The 21,223-nt window shown below is 45.1% G+C and overlaps 1 protein-coding gene across 1 annotated transcript in view; it reads left to right on the top strand.

The window, feature by feature from the left end:
• The first annotated feature begins 6,846 nt into the window (after positions 1 to 6,846).
• The window catches only part of LOC115543105 (proteinase-activated receptor 2-like), a 37,214-nt gene continuing 22,837 nt past the window's right edge, over positions 6,847 to 21,223 (top strand). The window contains exon 1 of the mRNA XM_030355656.1: positions 6,847 to 7,089. Coding sequence (XP_030211516.1) covers positions 7,014 to 7,089 — 76 coding nt within the window. The 5' untranslated portion in view covers positions 6,847 to 7,013. The remainder of the gene's footprint in view (positions 7,090 to 21,223) is intronic.

Genomic DNA, 21,223 nt, shown 5'->3' with positions numbered 1-21,223 from the left:
CTAATTTTGAGAAAACAGACTTGAAAGATTCTTATGGCAAAAGCCAACCAAGCTTGAGAGCATACCACGTGATACATTCGAACCAATCGTCCGGTCGGAAATCGAGTCCAGCCAATCAGATATCAGTATTATGTTGTGCAGCAGATCGAGTGCTTTCCAATGATACCACGGAACACATATGACAGAGACCGGCTGTAATTTGAAACGGTGCGTAATAAAGCAAACGTTTGGTGAATTTCCTGTAAAATTCAGAGGCGCAAGTTGACAAACTATAATAAAACAAACACCTAAATGTTTCGTTTTGACATTTTTCTTTCTTTTGTGCGAAACATTACATGTTAATGGTGCAAAATAGCCCAAAATATCAAAATTGACCAGTGACTGAAAAATCGATGATTTTGCCTGCCGTGTCTCGCCTTAAAACGAATGAAATTGCTTCCAGCAACAAAAATAGATCCCCATTCCCCACTGAGTGGACTGTTGCCAAGCAACATATAAACAAAACACCATACATAAATGCGGAGTGATTTGTCAGTTTGGTGAACAGTCAGAGTGATGTTGGACGCTCATATCTCAACGGTATTCAATGGATATTGTCACAAGTTTAATTACAATTTGTTTTGTGAGCAAGTATTTTATTCTTTTTATCATATTTATAAAAAAATATATATTTTTTATTTTTTTTTATTTTTTTTAATTGAGGGTGCAAACAATTTTTTTGGGGGTGCAATGCATGCTTATGCACCCTCGTAGAACCGGGTCTGGTGGGCCTCAATTACGTCCGCGTGCGGCGTGCCTCAACGACGTCCGCATTTCGCAGATATAGTCGGGCGCCGGCGGACGTTCTGCTCCCAATAAACAGGTTTTCTTCAGCTATTTAAAGGACAATGAGGCCGACACTTAAAAGGCTGTGCCTATACTCATAGAATCTGGAGTTACAATACGTAACTATCGTTTCAGCCATTTACTGAACAATTCAGAATTGAATGAGAGGAGGGCTGAGGAGGGCTGTCAATCAAATATCGCGCTTCAGAAACGGCCAATCATAGGAAAGCCCGCCCTGCCTTGATTCCCTCCCCCATAGTGCCAAAATTAAATTCGAGCGAGCGTAAAAACATCTTTCGCGAGAGGCTGTTACGCGCGAGAGGCTGTTACGCGCGAGAGGCTGTTACGCGCGAGAGGCTGTTACGCGCGAGAGGCTGTTTTGTATGGCAAGCCGAGTGTGCCACAATTCGACTTCAATTAAACGCGTTCTGAAACGCCAGCACGCGTGCCCAGAATGCGTTTTGGTTTTCCAGAACGCGTTCCGGCGTTTCAGCGCGCGCGCCCAGAACGCGTTCCGGCGTTTCAGCGCGCGCGCCCAGCGTTTCAGCGCGCGCGCCCAGAACGCGTTCTGGCATTTCAGCGCGCGCGCCAAGAACGCGTTCCGGCATTTCTGCGCGCGCGCTCAGAACGCATATTAGCATATTAACAGCACGCGTGCTGTTAATATGCTAATGCGCTCCTCCCCTCAATTTTCTCAGCCAATAGATTTGAGCCGTTTTCACCCAATCATATGCTAGGGCAAACACACAGACAACATCAGTCGAGACCAGAGCTCTTCTTTCGCGAATCAGTTTCTCTCACTCCTAATCAGGAGATTGTCGGCAGGTGCTGGTTGGACCGGGACCGCAGTGTATAGAGCCTGCCCAGACAGGCTTCTCCCTCCCGGCATTTGATTTCTGCTGTTTGTTTGTAACACATGGACTGATGTTCACTTAATAACAATATAGTAATAACATGCTAACTAACTAATATAAATATATGATTAATATATTCCTCACCATGACCTGACGTGTAGACACTGTGAAAAAGAAATAGGAAAAAGGTGAACAAAACGTTTCACTAAATTAAAGGCTATGAGTGAGTTTGTAGGTGAGTTACAAATGTATCAAGAGTAGAGGCCAGTTTAATGTGAAAAGGGATGGTTAAATGGTAAATGTTGTGAATATTTTGGGGGCAATTTTGGCTGCAATATTTTCTGCATTTATATAGGCTATACACCAACTATTTATGTAATGTGACAGGAGCAGGATGGAAGTCTTCCTAAAGGGCTTGGTCTGTTGGGTACCAATACCTACCAGTTGGTTACCAATAGTATCAGTTGTAGTAGTATCTATCTCCTCACCTCCCTATATTATATATATATATATATATATAGATATAGTTTTTTCTATCTGTCTCATTCCAACTGATGAAGTGAATTATACCTCGTCTTATAGGCTACTACCACGTACAGGCTAAAACCTGCAACTGCATGTTAATACTTCAGACGGACTTATTTACTTCTAATGGAATTTTAACTCTAACTTCTGAACTCTTTTATTGTTTTTATTGTACTCAGAAGACGAATAAGCTGACTCATGTAATGCTGTAATAAATAAATGTAATAAACGATACGCTATAAATAAAAGTATTTTTTAATGATGTTATCATAGTTGCCACGGCACTTACCATACACAATGTTCGGTCAAGTAGCTTAGATAGTGTATAGTCAAAGTGTATGTACTTGTAGTGTTCACCACCTCCACATTAACCACCTAATTTGAAACATCTTAACATCTTTCGACTTTAAGAACGACACAACAGAAAAGATTCGCGAAAGAAGAGCTCTGGTCTCGACTGATGTTGTCTGTGTGTTTGCCCTAGCATATGATTGGGTGAAAACGGCTCAAATCTATTGGCTGAGAAAATTGAGGGGAGGAACGCATTAGCATATTAACAGCACGCGTGCTGTTAATATGCTAATATGCGTTCTGAGCGCGCGCGCAGAAATGCCGGAACGCGTTCTTGGCGCGCGCTGAAATGCCAAAACGCGTTCTGAGCGCGCGCGCTGAAACGCTGGGCGCGCGCGCTGAAACGCCGGAACGCGTTCTGGGCGCGCGCGCTGAAACGCCGGAACGCGTTCTGGAAAACCAAAACGCGTTCTGGGCACGCGTGCTGGCGTTTCAGAACGCGTTTAATTGAAGTCGAATTGTGGCACACTCGGCTTGCCATACCGGAACGCGTTCTTGGCGCGCGCGCTGAAATGCCAGAACGCGTTCTGGGCGCGCGCGCTGAAACGCTGGGCGCGCGCGCTGAAACGCCGGAACGCGTTCTGGGCGCGCGCGCTGAAACGCCGGAACGCGTTCTGGAAAACCAAAACGCGTTCTGGGCACGCGTGCTGGCGTTTCAGAACGCGTTTAATTGAAGTCGAATTGTGGCACACTCGGCTTGCCATAGTTTTGCGCGCGTAGAGGTAATTTGCGCGTGCGCAGAGATCATTTGCGCGCTCGCAGTTAATATCTACGCGTGTGGAATAATATAATACGCCCGAATGCATCTTTTATCACATTAGTGAATTATGGCACTAATGTGTCGCCATACTATTAAACAGTGTTACAGGTAGGAATCAAATGGGTTTCCCGTACGTAGGGTAACCAGACGTCGTCTTTTGCCCGGACATGCCCTCTTTTTGAGACACTTTTAAAAAATGTGTGGCGGAATTTAAAAATCGTCCGGGATTTTATTAAAGCCTCATACATGTTCTCATTGAATTTGCGTTGCGTTTCTTTGGGTCGTTCGCAAACTAGATAGGCTACGCCCTCCCCTACTCAGTTCTGTTCGCTTTGCATTGGTGGAAGTGAGTAGGGGGCGTGGTTAAGTAGAGCCTTCAGATTGGACGGTTTGACTTACGCAGTTACCGTCGTGTATTTATTTTTTTACCATTATTGTTTTATAGGGACAGACATTAACACATTTCTCCCACAGGGGATTGATAACGTTCTATCTATTGAACAGAAAGAAACACTTGGTCATACTTTACATATTTTATTACAGCATTGGCCTACTGAATGCCACAGATATATTTCCAGCATTGGACTGAATGCCATATAAATATAAAATTATTTTTTTGCACGTTTGCAACGTTTAAAAGTTCAGGGTATAAAGTTCAAGTGTATGCCTCTACTTGTATTGCTTAAGCCAATAGCTTTTTGAGGCAGTGTTTTTTCTGAATATTAGTGTTAAGGGCCAATAATACTTACTATCATACGTTAGTTACCATGTCTGTGGACACATTTGTATTCAGGCACTAATTAGATTGACTTATGAGGGTGTAGCCACGCATGTTGTTTTATTGTTAATATGTCAATTTGTTTTTTATTGAAAATACTTTGTATAGATGCATTATCCCCAAACTTGTCATCGTAACACCTTTGACATTAACATGGCAGATGTGTATTGTTTATCATCTGCGGTAAGAGTGTAGCACCTACTTACAGTAAGAATCAATTCTGATGGAAAAAACGATCCTCATCCTCATCCTCATCGTCATCCGCTTATCCGGGGTCGGGTCGCGGGGGGAGCAGCTCAAGCAAGGGGCCCCAGACTTCCCTTTCCCGGGCCACATTGACCAGCTCTGACGGGGGGATCCCGAGGCGTTCCCAGGCCAGTGTTGAGATATAATCTCTCCACCTAGTCCTGGGTCTTCCCCGAGGTCTCCTCCCCACTGGACGTGCCTGAAACACCTCCCAAGGAAGGCGCCCAGTGGGCATCCTTACCAGATGCCCGAACCACCTCAGCTGACTCCTTTCTAAGTAAAGGAGCAGCGGCTCTAATCCGAGTTCCTCACGGATGGCTGAGCTTCTCACCCTATCCCTAAGGGAGACGCCAGCCACCCTTCTGAGAAAACTCATCTCGGCCGCTTGTACCCGCGATCTCGTCCTTTCGGTCATCACCCAGCCCTCATGACCATAGGTGAGGATAGGAACGAAGATCGACCGGTAGATCGAGAGCTTTGCCTTGCGGCTCAGCTCTCTTTTCGTTACAACGGTGCGGTAAAGCGAACGCAATACCGCCCCCGCTGCTCCGATTCTCCGGCCAATCTCACGCTCCATAGTACCCTCACTCGCGAACAAGACCCCGAGGTACTTGAACTCCTTCACCTGGGCTAAGGACTCATTTCCTACCCGGAGTAAGCAATCCACCGGTTTCCTGCTAAGAGTCATGGCCTCAGATTTAGCGGTGCTGATCCTCATCCCAGCCGCTTCACACTCGGCCGCCAGCCGATCCAGTGAGTGCTGAAGGTCACAGGCCGATGATCCAATGAGGACCACATCATCTGCAAAAAGCAGTGACGAGATCCTCAGACCACCGAACTGCAACCCCTCCCCACCACGACTACGCCTCGATATCCTGTCCATGTATATCACAAACAGGATTGGTGACAAGGCGCAGCCCTGGCGGAGACCAGCACCCACTGAGAACGAAACTGACTGGCTGCCGAGAACACGAACACAGCTCTCGCTTTGGGAGTACAAAGATTGGATGGCCCTGAGGATAGACCCCCTTACCCCATACTCCCGCAGCACCTCCCACAGTTTCTCCCGGGGGACCCGGTCATACGCCTTCTCCAGATCCACAAAACACATGTAGACCGGATGGGCATACTCCCAGGCCCCCTCCAGGATCCTTGCGAGAGTGAAGAGCTGGTCCGTAGTTCCACGTCCGGGGCGAAAACCGCATTGTTCCTCTTCAATCTGAGGTTCGACGATCGGCCGAACCCTCCTTTCCAGCACCTTGGAGTAGACTTTACCAGGGAGGCTGAGAAGTGTGATACCTGGAAAAAACGATGTGTATGAAAAACACTTTTCTTATCTATTGTTACTATTATATTGTTTAAAATGTAGGCCTACGCATATATAAAAAAAAAATACAGCGCATAAAAAGTGGCTGGTAAAAAAGACGAGTGGCTGGTAGATTTTTAAATCTACCTGCCACAGTGGCTGGTGGGCAAAAAAGTTAATTTCCATCTCTGGTGTGTGTGTGTGTGTGTGTGTGTGTGTGTGTGTGTGTGTGTGTGTGTGTGTGTGTGTGTGTGTGTGTGTGTGTGTGTGTGTGTGTGTGTGTGTGTGTGTGTGTGTGTGTGTTAACAATATCTGACACAACTACACAATAATTACGAGAGATTTAGCAGTTAGATTTAGGATTTGGATAAAGATTTATTATTTAGCTTATCGCGTTTTCCTGCGTGCTACAGTGAGGGTTTCAGTGCGCCCTAACAATTAATCCCCCGCCCCCTCCCTTGTCCGTTCAACTTGGGAACGTGTTTGGTTTCATTTCGCTTGTTTCGTATATTTTAATTAATTAATTAATTAATTAAGGTCGCCACCAGAACCTATTTGCCGCCCTAGGTGATCGCCTAGGTCGCCTGTGCCGATCGCCGGTCCTGACTGGACGATAGGACCGCTTCTGTGCCGCGTGGTCACGGCCAGCCAACATCCACTGCAACATGCTGCTGGTCGTCTGCTCCAACCAGCCGACCCCCGCTATGGCGCACTCTTGTAATGTCAACATGCACTCATATTCCCACCTTCATTTATAGGGCTTGGTTGAATTGAACCGAATAAACCAAATAATTTCAAAAAGCATATAACATAGATTATTCCTTGTATTTTTTATTTTCTTTACAACAAAAACGGAGTGTGTGTGTGTGTGTGTTTTCTTGAAAAATGTTGCTTTATAATGAAATGCTTTAAACGGATTGCTTTTAATAGAGGCTACTGCTGCAGTAAAGTGTTTATAACTTGTACACCAAACGATCTGGTGTCTCTGTTCGTGTCTGTCGTTTTCACTCTATAAAATCTATGGTTTCACTCAGAACTTTGCCACGATTAAACTGTATTTGCAATAACATTGATTAACAACATAACTCTGAAATAAGTAGCCTATATTGTTTTAAATTGTTTTATATTATCAACACCTAGGCTGTATTGCCATGCTGAATTTGTTTTCCCTCTCGTCCACTTGGAGGAATTATTGTCCTATTCGAAATAGCCTAAATTAAACAACATGAAATACCATCTCCAGCAACTGGGTGGGGATGGAGGGACATCACGACTATATAAATATAATGCAGCCAACATTCAGCTCATAACGACACACAGATAACTGCGGAAGACCGGGACCGAGTCTCTGAATATCGAAGACAAGCGATGAAGCCTGGTTGTGTTTCTAAGTTCCTGGTACTATTTTTTATCCTCAACATATCAAAGTCTATGGCCAAACATGGTAAGTCCCTCCTGGCTGATTTGTATGGTTCTCCTGAGTAGACTAGGTAGACTGCAATCAGGCCGACTGTCAGTCAGGCCCTATGGAAGCATATATGTAGCAAAATTCAAATGGCAATGCAATTTGCAATTTGCAATTCAATAAGTAATTACGTTATGCAATTGACAATGCATTATGCAATTTCATAATGTAATTTGTAAATACGTTATTCAAAGTGTATTTTAATATGCAAAGTGACAATGCAATCCTCAATTACATTTGCAAAAGTTATAACAATAAAAATACAATAACATTTTGTCAAATTCTTTTGAGTTCCTTTATTCAAATTGCAAAGCTATAGCCTCCCCGTGATTGCATTCCACTTCGCCACGCTCCGTGTGTTGCAATATTGAAATGACATTCCAATCCGCAAAACGGAATCCAAAACGGAATCCAAAGAGGAATACAAATAGGAATCCAAAACGGAATCCAAAGAGGAATCCAAATAGGAATACAAAGAGGAATACAAATAGGAATCCAAAAAGTCAATATGCAAAGTGGCAAACGTATCAGCCAATCAGCGTCTGGACGTCACTTTCTATTGTCTCCAAGGGTATCTCCACGGTAATAATAATAATAATACATTTAATTTAAAGGGCGCCTTTCAAGACACCCAAGGTCACCTTACAGAGCATAAAGTTATCATAAATAGTTTAAAACAACACATTGTGGAAAAATAATAATAATAAATAAATAAAACAAAAACAAGACAAAACAAACAAACAATCAAGACAGTGATCAGTTAGACGTTGTGTGCGAGTTTGAACAGGTGAGTTGTGACTTGAAGGTTGTAATGGTGTATGACTGTTTTATGTGTGGGGGGAGGGAGTTCCAGAGCCTGGGTGCTGAACAGCTGAATGACCGGGCGGGCACCCATTCGTAATGAGTCGTGATGTGGGGATACATAGTAGTCCAGCAGAGGTTGAGCGGAGGGAGCGGGAGGGAGTGTATTCTTGGAGGAGGTCGCAGAGGTAACTGGGGGCTAGGTTGTGGAGAGCTTTGTAGGTGAGGAGTGGGTGGAGACGGTGGGTCTCCCGACCCTATGTTTTGCCCCCAGTGCCTGTAGCACTTGGGAGATCTTTGTGTATACCACACTGGCGTCAAAACGTACCAGTGAGGATAAGTCGTCTATCCTATCTCCCAGAACACGCACTCTATCTACTGCATCTGTGTCTTCAACTCGATTGTTCTCCACATCATCGGCCAAACTTCGGAGCATATCAATAATCTCCATTGGTGACCATGGACCATAGGCTACGAACTAGAAGGGAACAAGGAAATTACGAGCAAGTGACGTAGTTGCCGCCCAGACGCTGATTGGCTGATACGTTTGCCACTTTGCATATTGACTTTTTGGATTCCTATTTGTATTCCTCTTTGGATTCCTATTTGTATTCCTCTTTGGATTCCTCTTTGGATTCCTCTTTGGATTCCTCTTTGGATTCCGTTTTGCCAAATCTTTTGCAAAGCGTTCGTTTTGCGGATTGAAATGTAATTTGAATATCGCAACACACGGAGCATGGCGAAGTGGATTGCAATCACGGGGACGCTTTTCAATTTGTATAAAGGAACTCAAATAATTTGACAAAATGTTATTCTATTTGTATTGTTATAACTTTTGCAAATTTAATTGAGGATTGCATTGTCACTTTGCATGTTAAAATACACTTTGAATAACGTATTTACAAATTACATTATAAAATTGCATAATGAATTGTCAAATGCATAATGTAATTCCAAATTGCATTGCCATTTGAATTTTGCTACATATATGCTTCCATACAGGCCAGCTGTCAGTGTGAATGCTAAGTGATTGTTGGTATTGTTTAAAGTAGGCCTATTGAGAAGACAATGTTATTATCTGCTTCATTATCAAGTGATCCGTGTCTTATGATCATGTTTTGAACCGTGAATCAGAAAACGATGTCCCACCAATCAATGCTATCTTGCCTTATTTCCGGTTATCGAATTCCTTCAAAACGATTTAATCGATAGTAGTTATGATATTGCGCGTTCACATCACGAAACATTTTCGCGACGTCGGAAAGTTCTCGTTAACGACGAAAAGGTTTCCCCCATAATTACCAGCGATCTGAACGCGCAAGGAAATATGCTCATTAGATAAATTCATCCATCTTTCTCCATCTATTCGGACCAACTGCATTGATTGCAGTGCAGGCTGATCTACGCACACCCTCTCTCTGTTGATTCGCCGCTCCCTTGCGTCTTTTAGTTGCGCGTGAAAAGTGTTGAGTGAAAGTCGCGGGCGTAACTATGTTACTATTTCCACCCAGAATAAAGATAGTTGTCGGCCGTGGCTGCGCTGGAGTCCGAGGTAGGAACCCCAAACCCCGCCGTGTTTGGGTGATAGAGTTTAGATCGGGTTAGATTAAATAATCTCTGATATAAATAACAATAATCGGGTTAAATAACTTCACATGGTGTGTCTGGTGTGTTTCCAGCATTCGTAGTGTTGATCAGCAGAGAAATAGTCCGCCAAGACGTTGAGGTTGCTTAGCATCCAGACACTCAGTCCATGCAATGGAACGGAGCGTTCCCTCTTCGTCATAACTATCAAACCAAACATCCTTCACATGCACCGAGCGAACATTATGAAAGTAAAATGCACATTTCTCGCTAAAAATGTTTCCATAAACGCATTTAATGGCGTAACTATGTTACTATTTCCACCCAGAATAAAGATAGTTGTCGGCCGTGGCTGCGCTGGAGTCCGAGGTAGGAACCCCTAACGCCGCCGTGTTTGGGTGATAGAGCTTAGATCGGGTTCGATTAAATAATCTCTGATATAAATAACAATAATCGGGTTAAATAACTTCACATGGTGTGTCTGGTGTGTTTCCAGCATTCGTAGTGTTGATCAGCAGAGAAATAGTCCGCCAAGACGTTGAGGTTGCTTAGCATCCAGAGACTCTGTCCATGCAAGTAAACGGAGCGTTCCCTCTTCGTCATAACTATCAAACCAAACATCCTTCACATTCACCGAGCGAACATTATGAAAGTAAAATGCACATTTCTCGCTAGAAATGTTTCCATAAACGCATTTAATGGCGTAACAATGTTACTATTTCCACCCAGAATAAAGATAGTTGTCGGCCGTGGCTGCGCTGGAGTCCGAGGTAGGAAACCCAAACGCCGCCGTGTTTGGGTGAAGAGTTTAGAATAGAATAGAATAGAATAGACTTTATTTGTCATTGTGCATTGGATACACAACGAAATTTGTTTGTGCAACCACTAACAAAAGTGCAGTTGTGCTGGGTGGAGGGTAGGAGTGTAGTGTGATTATTAAGTTCTGTGATGGCCCTGGGGATGAAACTGTTCTGCAGTCTGGAGGTGCGGGCTGTAGTGGCCCGGTAGCGCCTGCCAGAGGGTAGAAGGGTGAAGATCGGGTTAGATTAAATAATCTCTGATATAAATAACAATAATCGGGTTAAATAACTTCACACGGTGTGTCTGGTGTGTTTCCAGCATTCGTAGTGTTGATCAGCAGAGAAATAGTCCGCCAAGACGTTGAGGTTGCTTAGCAACCAGACTCTGTCCATGCAAGTGAACGGAGCGTTCCCTCTCCGTCATAACTATCAAACCAAACATCCTTCACATTCACAGGGCGAACATTATGAAAGTAAAATGCAAATTTCTCGCTAAAAATGTTTCCATAAACGCATTTAATAGCGTAACTATGTTACTATTTCCACCCAGAATAAAGAAAGATGTCGGCCGTATGCTTCTGTCCAAGCTCACTACTCTCTGCCAGTGACGTCGGGTCAAGCTCCACGCTGATTGGCTATCGCGGCTAAGCGCCACGCGTTGGAGCGTTGAAAGTTCAGATTTCTGAACTCCGGGCGTTGGTGCGTTGGGCGCGTTACTGCGTTTACGTGCGTAATAACGTGCGTCTGACGCGCCTAAAGGCGGCTGCATGCTTCAGCGTTGGTGTTATGCTACGGCCACACCAACCGCGTTACTCGCGTTGGACAACGCGAGTAACGCGCCTAACCTGACGCTTGACCAGTGTGTGGTGGTTCAACGCTTCCAACGCGTCAACGCGCCAACGCAGCTAGATGAGTCCATGTCCATGCAAGTGAACGGAGCGTTCTCTCTTCGTCATAACTATCAAACCAAACATCCTTCACATTCACTGAGCGAACATTATGAAAGTAAAATGCACATTTCTCGCTAAAAATGCTTCCATAAACGCATTTAATGGCGTAACTATGTAACTATTTCCACCCAGAATAAAGAAAAATGTCGGCAGTGGCTGCGCTGGAGTCCGAGGTAGGAAACCCAAACGCCGCCGTGTTTGGGTGATAGAGTTTAGATCGGGTTAGATTAAATAATCTCGGATATAAATAACAATAATCGGGTTAAATAACTTCACATGGTGTGTCTGGTGTGTTTCCAACATTCGTAGTGTTGATCAGCAGAGAAGCAGTCCGCCAAGACGTTGAGGTTGCTTAGCAACCAGAGACTCTGTCCATGCAAGTGAACGGAGCGTTCCCTCTTCGTCATAACTATCAAACCAAACATCCTTCACATTCACCGAGCGAACATTATGAAAGTAAAATGCACATTTCTCGCTAGAAATGTTTCCATAAACGCATTTAATGGCGTAACTATGTCACTATTTCCACCCAGAAAAAAGGAAGATGTCGGCCGTATGCTTCTGTGCAAGCTCACTACTCTCTGCCAGTGACGTCGGGTCAAGCTCCACGCTGATTGGCTACCGCGGCTAAGCGTCACGCGTTGGAGCGTTGAAAGTTCAATTTTCTGAACTCCGGGCGTTGGTGCGATGGGCGCGTTACTGCGTTTACGTGCGTAATTACGTGCAACTGCCGCGCCTAACGCCCCCAACGCAACGCTTCAACGCTTCAACGCGTGTACCGCGCCTAAACCAATGGTTCCCTATGCAAAAATGCCGATTTTCAACGCCCCTAACGCGAGCAACGCGGTTGGTGTGGCCGTACCTTTATGGTGCGGCCACACCAACCGCGTTACTCGCGTTCGACAACGCGAGTAACGCGCCTAACCTGACGGTACGGCCACACCAACCGCGTTGCTCGCGTTGGACAACGCGAGTAACGCGCCTAACCTGACGCTTGACCAGTGTGTGGTGGTTCAACGCTTCCAACGCGTCAACGCGCCAACGCAGCTAGATGAGTCCATGTCCATGCAAGTGAACGGAGCGTTCCCTCTTCGTCATAACTATCAAACCAAACATCCTTCACATTCCCTGAGCGAACATTATGAAAGTAAAATGCACATTTCTCGCTAAAAATGTTTCCATAAACGCATTTAATGGCATAACTATGTAACTATTTCCACCCAGAATAAAGAAAAATGTCGGCCGTGGCTGCGCTGGAGTCCGAGGTAGGAAACCCAAACGCCGCCGTGTTTGGGTGATAGAGTTTAGATCGGGTTAGATTAAATAATCTCGGATATAAATAACAATAATCGGGTTAAATAACTTCACATGGTGTGTCTGGTGTGTTTCCAGCATTCGTAGTGTTGATCAGCAGATATATAGTCCGCCAAGACGTTGAGGTTGCTTAGTAACCAGAGACTCTGTCCATGCAAGTGAACGGAGCGTTCCCTCTTCGTCATAACTACCAAACCAAACATCCTTCACATTCACCGAGCGAACATTATGAAAGTAAAATGCACATTTCTCGCTAGAAATGTTTCCATAAACGCATTTAATGGCGTAACTATGTTACTATTTCCACCCAGAATAAAGAAAGTTGCCGGCCGTGGCTGCCATGGACATGGCTGCGCTGGAGTCCGAGGTAGGAAACCCAAACGCCGCCGTGTTTGGGTGATAGAGTTTAGATCGGGTTAGATTAAATAATCTCGGATATAAATAACAATAATCGGGTTCAATAACTTCACATGGTGTGTCTGGTGTGTTTCCAGCATTCGTAGTGTTGATCAGCAGATATATAGTCCGCCAAGACGTTGAGGTTGCTTAGTAACCAGAGACTCTGTCCATGCAAGTGAACGGAGCGTTCCCTCTTCGTCATAACTACCAAACCAAACATCCTTCACATTCACCGAGCGAACATTATGAAAGTAAAATGCACATTTCTCGCTAGAAATGTTTCCATAAACGCATTTAATGGCGTAACTATGTTACTATTTCCACCCAGAAAAAAGGAAGATGTCGGCCGTATGCTTCTGTGCAAGCTCACTACTCTCTGCCAGTGACGTCGGGTCAAGCTCCACGCTGATTGGCTACCGCGGCTAAGCGTCACGCGTTGGAGCGTTGAAAGTTCAATTTTCTGAACTCCGGGCGTTGGTGCGATGGGCGCGTTACTGCGTTTACGTGCGTAATTACGTGCAACTGCCGCGCCTAACGCCCCCAACGCAACGCTTCAACGCTTCAACGCGTGTACCGCGCCTAAACCAATGGTTCCCTATGCAAAAATGCCGATTTTCAACGCCCCTAACGCGAGCAACGCGGTTGGTGTGGCCGTACCTTTATGGTGCGGCCACACCAACCGCGTTACTCGCGTTCGACAACGCGAGTAACGCGCCTAACCTGACGGTACGGCCACACCAACCGCGTTGCTCGCGTTGGACAACGCGAGTAACGCGCCTAACCTGACGCTTGACCAGTGTGTGGTGGTTCAACGCTTCCAACGCGTCAACGCGCCAACGCAGCTAGATGAGTCCATGTCCATGCAAGTGAACGGAGCGTTCCCTCTTCGTCATAACTATCAAACCAAACATCCTTCACATTCCCTGAGCGAACATTATGAAAGTAAAATGCACATTTCTCGCTAAAAATGTTTCCATAAACGCATTTAATGGCATAACTATGTAACTATTTCCACCCAGAATAAAGAAAAATGTCGGCCGTGGCTGCGCTGGAGTCCGAGGTAGGAAACCCAAACGCCGCCGTGTTTGGGTGATAGAGTTTAGATCGGGTTAGATTAAATAATCTCGGATATAAATAACAATAATCGGGTTAAATAACTTCACATGGTGTGTCTGGTGTGTTTCCAGCATTCGTAGTGTTGATCAGCAGATATATAGTCCGCCAAGACGTTGAGGTTGCTTAGTAACCAGAGACTCTGTCCATGCAAGTGAACGGAGCGTTCCCTCTTCGTCATAACTACCAAACCAAACATCCTTCACATTCACCGAGCGAACATTATGAAAGTAAAATGCACATTTCTCGCTAGAAATGTTTCCATAAACGCATTTAATGGCGTAACTATGTTACTATTTCCACCCAGAATAAAGAAAGTTGCCGGCCGTGGCTGCCATGGACATGGCTGCGCTGGAGTCCGAGGTAGGAAACCCAAACGCCGCCGTGTTTGGGTGATAGAGTTTAGATCGGGTTAGATTAAATAATCTCGGATATAAATAACAATAATCGGGTTCAATAACTTCACATGGTGTGTCTGGTGTGTTTCCAGCATTCGTAGTGTTGATCAGCAGATATATAGTCCGCCAAGACGTTGAGGTTGCTTAGTAACCAGAGACTCTGTCCATGCAAGTGAACGGAGCGTTCCCTCTTCGTCATAACTACCAAACCAAACATCCTTCACATTCACCGAGCGAACATTATGAAAGTAAAATGCACATTTCTCGCTAGAAATGTTTCCATAAACGCATTTAATGGCGTAACTATGTTACTATTTCCACCCAGAAAAAAGGAAGATGTCGGCCGTATGCTTCTGTGCAAGCTCACTACTCTCTGCCAGTGACGTCGGGTCAAGCTCCACGCTGATTGGCTACCGCGGCTAAGCGTCACGCGTTGGAGCGTTGAAAGTTCAATTTTCTGAACTCCGGGCGTTGGTGCGATGGGCGCGTTACTGCGTTTACGTGCGTAATTACGTGCAACTGCCGCGCCTAACGCCCCCAACGCAACGCTTCAACGCTTCAACGCGTGTACCGCGCCTAAACCAATGGTTCCCTATGCAAAAATGCCGATTTTCAACGCCCCTAACGCGAGCAACGCGGTTGGTGTGGCCGTACCATGACGCTTGACCAGTGTGTGGTGGTTCAACGCTTCCAACACGTCAACGCGCCAACGCAGCTAGATGAGTCCATGTCCATGCAAGTGAACGGAGCGTTCCCTCTTCGTCATAACTATCAAACCAAACATCCTTCACATTCACTGAGCGAACATTATGAAAGTAAAATGCACATTTCTCGCTAAAAATGTTTCCATAAACGCATTTAATGGCGTAACTATGTAACTGTTTCCACCCAGAATGTCGGCCGTGGCTGCGCTGGAGTCCGAGGTAGGAAACCCAAACGCCGCCGTGTTTGGGTGATAGAGTTTAGATCAGGTTAGATTAAATAATCTCGGATATAAATAACAATAATCGGGTTAAATAACTTCACATGGTGTGTCTGGTGTGTTTCCAGCATTCGCAGTGTTGATCAGCAGAGAAGCAGTCCGCCAAGACGTTGAGGTTGCTTAGCAACCAGAGACTCTGTCCATGCAAGTGAACGGAGCGTTCCCTCTTCGTCATAACTATCAAACCAAACATCCTTCACATTCACCGAGCGAACATTATGAAAGTAAAATGCACATTTCTCGCTAGAAATGTTTCCATAAACGCATTTAATGGCGTAACTATGTTACTATTTCCACCCAGAAAAAAGAAAGATGTCGGCCGTATGCTTCTGTGCAAGCTCACTACTCTCTGCCAGTGACGTCGGGTCAAGCTCCACGCTGATTGGCTTCCGCGGCTAAGCGTCACGCGTTGGAGCGTTGAAAGTTCAATTTTCTGAACTCCGGGCGTTGGTGCGTTGGGCGCGTTACTGCGTTTACGTGCGTAATTACGTGCAACTGCCGCGCCTAACGCCCCCAAATCAACGCTTCAACGCTTCAACGCGTGTACCGCGCCTAAACCAATGGTTCCCTATGCAAAAATGCCGATTTTCAACGCCCCTAACGCGAGCAACGCGGTTGGTGTGGCCGTACCATTACGTTGTTGCGCAAAATTTACTCAAAGCAATTCATGCTCCCTTTTAGGTTGCGCGTGTTGCCAAGCAATTTACCGCCAGAACAGTAGGTGGAGTAATATGTGGAGGAAAGTTTTTCGTTGAAGACGACCTCGAGAATGACGTCTTTGTCTGTGGGAGTCGTTGGTTTGTTTATGTGCCAAAGTTTGATGATCTCCTTTCGCGAGTCATCCGATATCTTCCCGACTCTCACCAAAACCGGCCCTTGTCAGGGAGCAGCTGGCAGATTATTTTTTGTCAGATGCTGGCGTGTTTCCCCACCAGTACAATGTGCTACGATTGGGTATGCGCACTGACCAATAAATATATATACATTGGTCAGCATGACTTTTGATTCATTAGTTATGTTACACAAGTTACCGAATTTGGTTTACGTCAAACTCATTAATTCATATCCATATCAAATGTTTATATAACAGCTACTGCCTTGACAGATGAATGAATTATTTAAGTGTAGGCCTATAGCCAAAGGCTTTAAGCTATAGCGCATAATGTCCACATAAATTATATGGTAGGCAGCATTATTAGAGAAAAGGGGTTTATTTATCAAATACAGAAAATAGTCCCACCATACACGCACACATTTTTCATTCACTACACAGTACTCACGCTTTCAAATTTCATTCACTCAAAGAGGCTACTGAACTTATGTTTCACACAGAACATGAACACTTATGTTTCACATAGAACGTGAACACAAAACATTACGTAATTAATTCAAATAGGCTAACACTAAAACAAATAAGGCCAGTAGGCCTAATAGAACGAATATCGGGTGACAAGATCATTAAAATGGCTCACAATCCCGCATCAGCTGTTTGATGTCGCGCATCAAAATAGCACTTTGCCCCTGTGGAAGGGTTCGCATAAAGGGTTCGCATAATTATGTGCCAGATAGGGTGGAAGGTGGCGGTATGAAAACAGGAAATGTGATACTCCAGACAGGAAGTAGTAACCAGACGAGCAGACCAATCACAGCCTTGCAGGCTGCGCGGCTCACGTAAAAGCTTACGTAAAAAATGACGCAAGTCTAGAAAGATCGCCCGACGCACGCAAGACGTGAGAAGTCGCGCAAGGGGTGCGCAAGGGCGCGCAAGGGCCTCTTGCGCTTGCGCTTACGCTTACGTAACTGAGCATAAATCGGCCTTAACGCCCCTAACGCGACGCTTCAACGCATGTAACGCGTCTACGCGCCTATACCAATGGTTCCCTATGCAAAAATGCCGAGTTTGGACGCCCCCAACGCGAGTAACGCGTTTGGTGTGGCCGTACCGTAAAGCCGCGAACACACCAAGCGCGTACCTCGCGTACCATGTACGCGCGTAACGCAGCTAAAATGTTGCTTGACCATTTTGTGTCAAAAATGGTCAGATACGCGCGTAACGCGCGTAGATGAGACTGCCCAAAACTCCCCCCCCCCCCCAGCCTGTGGCTGCGCTGGATTTAGGAGTCCGAGGAAGGAAACCCAAACGCCGCCGTGTTTGGGTGGATGATAGAGCTTGGATCGGGTTAGATTAAATAATCTCGGATATAAATAACAATAATCGGGTTAAATAACTTCACATGGTGTGTCTGGTGTGTTTCCAGCATTCGTAGTGTTGATCAGCAGAGAAATAGTCCGCCAAGACGTTGAGGTTGCTTAGCAATCAGAGACTCTGTCCATGCAAGTGAACGGAGCGTTCCCTCTTCGTCATAACTATCAAACCAAACATCCTTCACATTCACCGAGCGAACCTTATGAAAGTAAAATGCACATTTCTCGCTAGAAATGTTTCCATAAACGCATTTAATGGCGTAACTATGTTACTATTTCCACCCAGAATAAAGAAAGTTGCCGGCCGTGGCTGCCATGGACATGGCTGCGCTGGAGTCCGAGGTAGGAAACCCAAACGCCGCCGTGTTTGGGTGATAGAGTTTAGATCGGGTTAGATTAAATAATCTCGGATATAAATAACAATAATCAGATTAAATAACTTCACATGGTGTGTCTGGTGTGTTTCCAGCATTCGTAGTGTTGATCAGCAGATATATAGTCCGCCAAGACGTTGAGGTTGCTTAGTAACCAGAGACTCTGTCCATGCAAGTGAACGGAGCGTTCCCTCTTCGTCATAACTATCAAACCAAACATCCTTCACATTCACCGAGCGAACATTATGAAAGTAAAATGCACATTTCTCGCTAAAAATGTTTCCATAAAAGCATTTAATGGCGTAACTATGTTACTATTTCCACACAGAATAAAGAAAGATGTCGGCCGTATGCTTCTGTCCAAGCTCACTACTCTCTGCCAGTGACGTCGGGTCAAGCTCAACGCTGATTGGCTATTGCGGCGCGTATGAGCGTAAAAAGATCAATTTTTTGAACTCCTCGTACGCGCGTATATGTACGCGCGTATATATACGCGCGTATATATACGCGCCTCATACGCGCCTAACGCGAGTAAAATGTTGCTTATACGCGTGTAACACGTGTACGCGTCTCATACGCGCGTAAACCAATGGTTCCCTATGGAAAAATTGCCGATTTTATACGCGTGATACGCGGGTAACGCTTTTGGTGTGGCCGTACCTTAAGGTCTGAGAACGCAAATAAATGCCTCAAATAGTGCTGTCATTTTAAAATAACAACGTTACGTTTGTTTTATTACTGTTTTACGCAATTAATGTGGACACTCCGCTATTTGGTTTCATTTAGGCCTACTTATTAGAGCATGTAGACCTACTGCTCAATACTCAACCTAAAATTACGTTCAGGGTATCAAAATGAACAAGAACTTCTAATGTGCATTTTTATGTGATTCCTAACATCTGAACAAGAGCGAGAAAAGGCAAAAATAAAGGCCTCAAAGACATTTTCAGAGACCTTCTCTAAAATGGCAGGATCCTTTCCAAAAACTCTTGTCTCTCTCCCTCCCTCTTTCCATGTCTACTGCCTATCCGCCGACTGTGGACCTTTGAATTCAACCAGAACTTAGTTTGGTGTTACTTAGTCTATATATTATTTATGTTACAAGTGCCTTTCGAGTAAAACATGGCAAGAACAAGTCAATAGGCGTTAGTTTCCTGAATCTATCCATAGGCTATGTTACAGTTCAAAATATTGATTTATTAATTAGGCTATATCGTTTTAATTCAGATTTAACATTAATTCCATGTTGTTACTTTTCAATATCTGTCATTAGGCTAAATAAAGTCACGTTTGGCAATGAGCGGTGTCCAAGTAACCTATTCTCGCAATATAGTCCCCAAAGGTTTTCTCATGGTTTGACAGCCCTCCTCAAAACAAAATTAAAAGGTGTCTTAAAGGAGACATATTATTTCACCAGGTGTGAGTGTGATTAGCCTAACAAGCCGTTTTGAAAATGCTGGATAGATCAGTCTACCATCCTACCCAATGGACTGAAGGAAACGTTGCTCAACTAGTGATGTCATATGGGGCAGATTTTCGAAACGGCTTGTAAGGCTAATCACACTCACAACTGGTGGCATAATATGTCCCCTTTAAAGGTCCCGTGCCATGAAAATCTCACTAATCGTAGTTTTCTAACATAAATATGAGTTCCCCTAGCCTGCCCAGTGGCTAAAACTTGTGTTCGGTGTAAAACGAGCACTAGGTGTTCTGCTCGCCTTAAAAAAAAAATGGAGGCTCAAGCGCGCTGATTTGGAATGTGGTCCCATATGTCGTCATAAACTCCCCTTTCTCTGCCTTGCCCGCCCAGAGAATTTGGCCCGCCAATGAGACATGACTGTGCGAGCGCCGTGTGTGTGTGTGTGTGTGTGTGTGTGTGTGTGATTACACACACTGTAACTCAAGTGTTTGATGTTGGAGTTATGGCGCATTACACATCGGCTCTTTGACGTCTCTTGTATTTCCACAACGAGACTGTAGTTGGGGTCGTCTCAGCCATGGTTGAGAAGGAATTAGGGGAAAGGAACTTTGGCATTGACTCCCTGAAGTACATGAACTGCGACATGCGGCCTGCCGCCGGTTGCCACGAGGCACCACCGCCGCGAAGCACCAACCGGCAGCAGCCAGCCAGCAGCAGGCAGCCGGCAGCGTGCGGTTCAGTCTACTTCAGATTGATGTGGAAGTGGAAGAACCAGGGACGTCGGAGAACCCGACGCGGTCGTTTGAGATTCATAATATCGTCTGGAGGCGGACACAGCTTTTGGTCGTGATAATATATATTATATAGAGCTGTCAGTTAAACGCGTTATTAACGGCGTTAACGCAAACCAATTTTAACGGCGTTAAAAAAATGTATTAAAGAGCCCATGCCATTAAAATCACATTTTTCCTATTGTTTGTTAAATAACATAGGTCTGAAAAAGTTTGTGAGCTGTGGTAAGTTTGAAATCTATGCAGTTTGTCTGCTGAATGCAATAGGCAATGAAAGGAAAAAGGCAGAAGAAATGAGCCGATCTGGATAAGGTGACACTGTGACGTAGCCTTGTCAAATTATTATTCATGGCCCTGCCCACTTGGTTGGTTCGTAACCACCCACAAGAATTCTGAAGGAGTCGTGATTGAGCTAGTGCTAAATGCTAATACGTGTACGGTAGTTGCTTAGTTCGTAGTAACAGGCTAGTTACAGAATTTTGAATGCAATGGCAGAACGACATCGAACTACATGAACTGCGACATGCTGCCTGCCGCAGGTTGCCGCGAGGCACCACCGCCGCGAAGCACCACCGCCCGGCAGCGGGCAGCCGGGCGGTGGTGCCTCGCGCCGGCAGCAGGCAGCGCAGGGTTCTGTCTACCACAGATTGATGTGGAAGTGGAAGAACCAGAGAAGTCGGAGAACCCGACGAAGTCCTTTGTGATTCATTATATCGTCTGGACGTGCACACAGCTTTTGGCCGTGATAATATGTATTATTTGATATAGATATCTATGTATTATATGATATTATTTAGATATAGAGCTCCAGGACTGTAACGCAAGTGTTGTACACTTCCTTGTTATTTGGATAACCGTTCTGCTGTTGGTGTGATGGCGCATAACACGTCGGACTCTCATCTATGGTATTTCTACAACTAGACCCGTAGTGGGGGTTATCTCAGCCATGGTTGAGAATGAATTGGGGGAAAGGAACTTTGGC

Source organism: Gadus morhua, chromosome 4 (genome assembly GCF_902167405.1).
Source record: "Gadus morhua chromosome 4, gadMor3.0, whole genome shotgun sequence".
NCBI lineage: Eukaryota > Metazoa > Chordata > Actinopteri > Gadiformes > Gadidae > Gadus > Gadus morhua.
The sequence above is the reverse complement of the archived record's forward strand: the minus strand, read 5'-3'. Positions and strand labels throughout refer to the sequence as shown.